At 44.8% G+C, this 7,752-nt stretch overlaps 1 protein-coding gene across 1 annotated transcript in view; it reads left to right on the top strand.

Moving 5' to 3' along the window:
- The window catches only part of Slc18a2 (solute carrier family 18 member A2), a 35,304-nt gene that overhangs the window by 17,078 nt on the left and 10,474 nt on the right, over nt 1-7,752 (top strand). The window contains exons 11-13 of the mRNA XM_021151277.1: nt 6,073-6,151; nt 6,321-6,372; nt 7,225-7,288. Of these exons, the coding sequence (XP_021006936.1) occupies nt 6,073-6,151; nt 6,321-6,372; nt 7,225-7,288 (195 nt within the window). The remainder of the gene's footprint in view (nt 1-6,072; nt 6,152-6,320; nt 6,373-7,224; nt 7,289-7,752) is intronic.

Consider the following 7,752-nt stretch of genomic DNA (forward strand, 5'->3'; position numbering starts at 1 on the left):
AACTCACTTTGTAGACCAGGCTGGCCTCGAACTCAGAAATCCGCCTGCCTCTGCCTCCCGAGTGCTGGGATTAAAGGCGTGCGCCACCATGCCTGGCTCCCCTATTTTTTTTTTATTGCATTGTTTACCCTTTACTTACCGATTAAGTGCTCTTTGTATATCTCCTATGAGAAATTTTGCAAATAGTGCCCCAACTTTGCTGTGTCCTTTTAATTTATGGATGATGCTTCATCTCTCAGAACATTTAAAATGATGCTTGTCAGATGTCATTATCTAGCTCAGAGATGTGGTTTCTTTGCCAAGACCATTTAGAAATTAAATAGCCAGTTTTCCTTGAATGAATTTATGGGTTCCCCCCCCCTTTAGAATGTTAGGTTTGCATGGAATTAATTTTGTCCTAATTTTCAGAAGGAGATGTGATTTTTTAAAATTTTTTTTCTATGTGGCCAGCCATCATCCCAGGGCCATGTCTCTAGGGGTGTCTCTCCATTTCTCTCTGAATGGCTATGTGTTCTTGGGCCCGTGTCTGTGTTCTCTCTTCTCTTTCACAGATCTGCCATTGTCCCTGTGTCATGACCCCCCTCTTGAATCACTGTACATTTAGAGTGTTCTGGAAAGCTAGTCCCCATCCATATACAGTTTATTTAAGAATTTATTATCTGTCTTAGAGATTTATTTTCATAGTTCCCTCAACTAACATGGGTAACCTCATATGGAGATGCTTACTTCTGATTTCATTATACTGAGTCTGCGTGCATGCATGCATGTGTACACACGCACACCATAGTGCTCTTGAGAAGGTTATAGGACAGCTTACCTCCTTCCACCATGTAGGTTTGCGGGATCAAACTCAGGTCATCAGGCTTGGCAGCATGTGCCTTTAGCCACTGAGCCGTCTCCCCAGTACTTGGTTCTGACTTCGGTGGGCATTTTCTGTGTACCCAGCCTTTCTTCAGGTACCTTTATTGCCTGTCAGACATCCATCCCTCAACCCAACCCTACCCTTATCCTTGCTTTGCTTGCTTCAGGAGACTTGTCTCAACAGAGTACCGGCTCCTTCAAGTTCTGTACTGATTGCTTGTGTCTGTCCATCAAGCAGTCCCTAAAAGTCTTCCAACAACCCAGGGTAGGGAGGGACTCCTAGCAGGTGAGAGGTTTCATTTAGGGAAAGATGACCTGGATTCTGCTCATGATAATGGTGGCATAGCCTTGTGAATATACTGAAAACCACCCAACTGGAAACACAAGAGAGACAATTCCTGTTTTTAGTAGAGGAAGGACTCTTGGAGCTAAACTGTGTTTCTTACATAGAAGCTGTAGTTCTGACCTTCCTGGTCAGGACAGAAGAGGAAGTCCAAGGGAGCTTCCAGGATCCTAGAGAAAGCCACTGCTAGGTGTTCTTTTTCCCACTCAGTAGTGAACAGGCAAAAGATGGTGACACTCCTGTCTTGTGTGGAGAATAAAGCTGACCCTTTTGGGAGATTCCAGCTTCTCCTTCCCTTTGGTCCTTGGCAGCCTGCATCTCAGGTGTTCTCAGGACCATTTATCCACTTGGGGATTGCATGGTTTTGTCGAACACCACACATTTCCTTCCTGGCTCAGCCAGGAAGCTTTCCAGCATTGTCAGTGTCTCCACTTATCTGGCTTATGACCCTAATTGAATGTGTCCTGGCCATGTGCTGGGCACTTAGGCTGCTCTGCTCATGTCCTCTCCAGACAGAGCCCGAGGCTTTCTTTTTAAAAACTCTTTAAGGTCAGCCAGGAGCCCCGGGGCCACATGAGATAGAGCTCACGCTCCCTTGATGTCAGCGAAAGATCATTTCCTGCAGGCTTGTCGTTTGCCTAGTGTTTAGCTGACCCACACTACATTTCTGCCTGAGGCTTTGCCTGCCATTCACGTCAAAGGTAGATTTGTCTGTCTGGGGGGAATTTAATTTTACCTCTTGCCTCAGCTTCAGTGTGAGGGGAAACATCCTTTTAGTGGTCTCCATAGCTCCTGCAACCTACTATGACCTTGAACAAAGGTACCAGGGATGAATAGTGTGGAGGATATTATGTCTGGAGCCAGTGACCCTTGTCCTGGTGCTGCCTCAGAAATCTGGCCTCTGGTGGTCAAGGATCTGTGCTGTCATTTTTGGAGAAAGACTGTGTCTTAGTTAGGGTTTCATTGCTGTGAAGGGACACCATGAGCAAGGTAACTCTTATAAAAGAAAACATTTAATTGGGACTGGCTTATAGTTTCAGTGGTTTAGTACATTGTCATCATAGCAGGAAGCATGGCAGCATCCAGGAAGGCATGGTGCTGGAGAGAGTTCTACATCTTGATCTGAAGGCAACCAGGAGAGGCTACCTATTCCGCACTGGGTGGAGCTTAAGCATAGGACCTTAAAGTCTACTTCCCACAGTGACATGCTTCCTTTAACAAGGCCACACCTATTCCAACAAGGTCACACCTCCCAATGTGTTACTCCCTGGGCCAAGCATATTCAAACCACCACAGACTGGAAATCAGAGCCAAGCAGTCCTATTAGCTATGAGAGTGACATGCGATTGCTGTCATGAAAAGGCTTTGGCTGCCACTTTAGGGGAGGAAGAGATGGCAGTTGCTCCTGTTTCAGAGGCATCGGTTTGAGTCTGTCTCCAGCACCTCCTCTATCACATACTGAACAGGTCTTGAGTTGGAGCTGTTGAGGAATCTGTCTGTTGCGTCCTTTTCACATCAAACTCAAAGGCAAATGATTCTCTTGGACAGCTTGGTGCTGAGGGACAGAGTTCAGGGTGGAGGCCTGTAACCCCCAAAGGGAAACAGGCCCTGGTTAACAGCCTCAGACAAGGCTGGAAGCCAGCTTTTCCTGCTGGTTATTCTGGCATATCTGTTTTGAATATGATGTGATGATACAGAAGGGAGGGAGGGACATGGATGGGTTGGCCAGACAGGGAGCCTGGGAGCCCATCCAGTCCTAGTCAGTTGTGACTTCATAGGAGATCCTGTGCTAGCCTGGTGAAAAGACACAGAACACATGGATTGCTGACTGCTGGTGGCTTCCAGATGCCAGCACTTGAGCCAGCAGGCTTCTCTTAGGTCAGGGAAACAAGGACCTACTGTTTCACTCTAGTTCCAGGATCAGCCATTAGGAACAATCAGACAAGGATCACCTGAGGCCCAGAAGAATCCCACTCTCTGTTACTGGCTCCTCAGGCCAAATGTCCAGCATCAACTTCCTTGGTGCCTCATGATAGCACAAGCCTTTCCCTGCTGGGCTGTTCAGGGCTGAGGAGGGATAGTCCCTGTGGTGGATTTTCTGATGTGACAGGAGATGGGAGCATGTGAGGACTCCTGTCAGAATAGCATGCATGACATTGGATGCTGTGTATGAGCCAGTTGAAACTAGTACCTTCCACTCAGGTGAGGGGAGTCCTAGAATGAATTGTTGTCATTTTCGCTGATTATAGAAATTTGTGAGGTATAAAGCCAGCTGCCACCTGTGACGTCCCCGTGGAATCCTGTTTTTGAGGAACAATGGTCTCTCCAGACACCGAGAGCAGATTGGCCTTCAACTTACGGAGCTGCTCCTTCCTTTGCATTCAGTGTTCAGATTACAGGCATTTGCTATCACATCCACCTAGAATCCTTTTCTTTTGATGATCAGTCATGCTTTGGGGCACCTTGTGCCTGACACAACATAGCTAGGCTGTGGTGAGATAGGTCCTGCTTGCTGGGTACTTATTATATGTAGTGTGGAGAAGGCCAGCAGGTCAGGGCAGAGATGGACATGGGACTTGCATGGAGCTATGTCACTGAAATCAGTCTGGAAAGGCTGTTCTCAGCCATATGATATATTTTGTCATCTGAGACTCACATCCACCCAGAGTGTACAAAAAGAGAGCAATGGCTTTTCATGGTGCTTTAAAAGGATTTGAAACTTGTTACGTTTAGCTAGCAAGTTTTAAGTATAAGCAAACCCTTGGTTCATGCTTTCTAATCTGATGCATTTTTACTTGAAAATCATGATGCAGTCTGCCAATGTAGAGAGGCCTTGCTTCCATGGGAAACAAGGTCACCGAGTTTCTCAGTCCTGTGTGAGACTGGCACCCTCTTTCAAGTTGAGAAGGTAAAGCTGCTCATTGGCTTTTGAGGAGTCTGTGCATGTCCCACTTGGGGTTCTAGATCGAGGCGGGATATGTTAGAATCTTGTGATTCCAGCCGGGCCCTCTGAGATATCTTCTTTGAATGGCGTCATCAAGGGCTGTCTGTGGGCCAAGGTCAAGTGGATTATTTGGTTGACTGGTTCAGTCAGCAATGATATATATACACAAGGGTTTGGGTTTTGCTCTTTAACATTTAACATCTCATCTTGAAATAATACTCAAAATTTTCATGTAGAAATTTGTTTCATCTTTTCTACAGAGTATCTCCTCTAACATCGGGACTGCAGTCTTTCAGGGCAGTGATGTGTTAGGTGGCAGCTACCTTGTCATATAGGATGAGGTCCTCAGTCCCCATAGGACATTCCTTTCAGTTTTGTTTCTCAGACCCTGAGGCCGTATGTCAGTGGCTGTTTGTCCTGCTGCTATTTTTCTCACAGTTTGCATTTATATCTCCACGGCCCTTGGTTCCAACTGATCCTGAGGCATAGTCAACACAGTTTCTATTTCCAAGTCCAACCTGGTATGCAGAGTGGGGGCCAGGTTTTAGTACTGTCTGCTTTGGAGAGTATGACCTGCTGCAGGTTCAGGGTTCTCGGAACAGTATCTTTTATTCTCAGCAAGCCACATCACAAATCAAACACCATCTGATTCTTCCCTCCAACAACACCATGGTGACAGGACCCAGGTTGCCATTCTTTGCTGCAGGCTGGGCACATGGCTGTCAGTAAATGTTTGCTAGATTAGACTATACTGAATGACTGTTTGCTTGGTGTGATAGGAATAATCCTAGCTAGTTCTGGCGTAATTCTCTTTTGCGTTTTGATCACAGAACCCATTAACCTGAGATTCCTAGTATGTTAGAGGCTCCGGGTTCTGACAGCTTCTCATGTGGTTTACTGGCTTAGTGTCTCATTCTTAAAAAGACATCACCATGTTCGCCTTTTCCAGCACTTGTTGCATACATGGAGATGGTTGGGAAACAACATGGCTCTTAATATTTAAGAGCAAAGTTTGGAATTAAGTCTAGTATAGTCTAATTTCAAGGAAAAAATTACTGAAATTATGAAATTGAAAAAATAGTCTCTTGTCAAGAGAGCATCCCAGTGACAGGCAGTGGAGCTTAGACAGATCCCCGTGTACACATCTAGCTTGCCTTGATGGGCCTTTTGTTCAGTGCTGGCCCTGTTCAAGCAACTTCTGTCCTTGCCAGCTAAAAATGGTTCCGACTGCATTGTCTCCTCTTGGAGAGCCATTAATTCCTAGACGTGAGGTATCTGTCATAGTTTTACAATGAAAAAATGAGCAAGTAGGTTTTGTGTTTTGTTTTGTTTTGTTTTTTAGAAAGGAAGATGTTCACAGTTAACTGAGAAAAGCAGGGTGTGGAGCCATAGGTGTAATGCAGTCCTGTTTATGTGACAGAGCCTTGTGTGGACACATGCACGTGTGTAAAATTACAAGAAAAAGTAACTGCAAGCTTTGAATAGTTCCAATGGCCTTCTTTTAGTCCCAGTTTCCCTTAATTCTTTCTTTCAATGGCCATACCTGTGTTTCAAAAATTGCAGAAGGGATGGGGACACATATATAAATGCTCAGACCGTATGGGTGGCCATCCCTAGGCTCCCATGGCCGGGGACTGTCTCTCTAGGTCCATGTGTAATGGTACCATCAGACTCAGATGGAAGTGAGATGCAGCCACTGATAGAGAAATGGTTTCCATTTCTGGAGCATCTAGGCAGCTTTCTGGGATGAATAAGCCATGGGGGGGGCGGGGAGCACAGACTGAAACCGGATATTAGCAGCTTGGGTGCAGGCCCCGACTTCCTTTCATCTTCTTGAATCAGCACCGTGGTGTCTGTGATTATTAGTTTTCCTGGCGTGTGACTCCCACAGCACTGATAAGGTGTCCTTTTCATAAATCCACAGGCGTTGCCTTCCTGCCAGCGAGCATCTCTTATCTCCTTGGAACCAATATTTTTGGGATACTTGCACACAAAATGGGAAGGTAGGATTAAATAAAAGCATCCAATTAGTATGAGAATGATCTGGGTCTTTGAAGAAACTCAGTGTTTCTATCTCAGCTATTACAAGTAACTGCTGTGATTTTCATTGAAGGTGCATCTTGGGACACACGGTGTAAGTATTCGTTTATTGAGGAGCCCTTTCTTTGATAGGTGGCTGTGTGCTCTTCTGGGAATGATAATTGTTGGGATCAGCATTTTATGTGTGAGTAAAAGATTGTACCTGACAGGCGGTTGTGGGGTGGGAGCGTGGGGACTGAAGCTTTTATCTCGGGTGAGACTCACCAGGCCACATTTTACAACAGTTTGAGTTTCTTAATAATTTGGTTTTATTGTGTCTTTCATTTTACTCCAGTTTTAAAAAGTCAATTTAAACATTTCTGGGAAGACTACAGTGGGTATATTATTTAATATTAGGTCAGATATTATTTAAGATTTTTTATTATGTAGTTTAACAAGTTTATTTTCTCACTACTATCTTATTTTTTTAAATTTTTTTTCCTTAAGGTCTCATTATATAACTCAGGATATCCTAGAACTCACAACAATTCTTTTTGCCTCATTCTTGCAAGTGCTGAGATTTACAGGCATGGCCCATGAAACATTACAGTGTCTTAAATACTTAATGGTAACTACCCCTAACAACAACATGTTACCCCAGGACAAACATTGTTTAGTGGCCAATGTCTCCTCAGATATGGCTGTTGAAGCTGAGGGTGGATGAAGCAGTCTTTACGGGGAAGCCATGCAATTAAGTTCACACAGCAGCCAGAGTTTACATCTCAGGCTTTAACAGACATTTATTGACTGCTTGCCCTGGACATCGAACCCAGAGTCTCGTGCATGGTAGGCAAGTACTTGCCACTGAACCACACCCTCAATCAAGGCTTTGGCTTCTTTTAAAGATGAGACTGGCACCCCCTTCCTTTCTCTGCTCCCATTCTTTCAAAGGGGAATGGGTCCACTAGGCCCAGATAAAAGGTATTTTAAGACTTTTCCCAGGATGATTTATTTGAGTCTGCATCTTTTATGATAGCACATTAACTTCCTCTTACAGATTCCTTTTGCAAAAAATATCTATGGACTCATCGCTCCCAACTTTGGAGTTGGTTTTGCCATTGGTAAGTCACTTGGGCCTTGGGCCTCAATCTGGAACTGCCTTCTCTCTAGTGGAGATTCTCTTTGTGAAGAGTGAACAGACGGTAGGTAGGCACAGAGCCTGGATTTCCAGAAGCTGCTGTGGAGGCTGCCATGAGAGTAGCTCAAGAAGACCCCATAGTCCAAGTCCATGAAGATGCTTGCTGGAAATCAGGTGGCTACACTGCCATGCTCTGGCAAACACAGCTCCCTCATATGTAGCACATTTGATGGAATTCAAACTTGAGAGCAGGCCTTCCCAAATGAGACTGGGGACAGACTTCCCACGCTTTGTTTTGGTTGGGTCTCTGTTTTTTTTTTTTTTTTTTTTTTTTTTTTTTGTTTGCATTTCAAAAGAACATGCAGGTGGGTGAGGTACCATGCTATGCACTTGTGCCCTGAAGGGACTTTTCACAGGTCAAGGAATATAAAACACGAGAGGAAGTCT

The sequence above is a fragment of the Mus caroli genome, chromosome 19 (genome assembly GCF_900094665.2).
Source record: "Mus caroli chromosome 19, CAROLI_EIJ_v1.1, whole genome shotgun sequence".
NCBI lineage: Eukaryota > Metazoa > Chordata > Mammalia > Rodentia > Muridae > Mus > Mus caroli.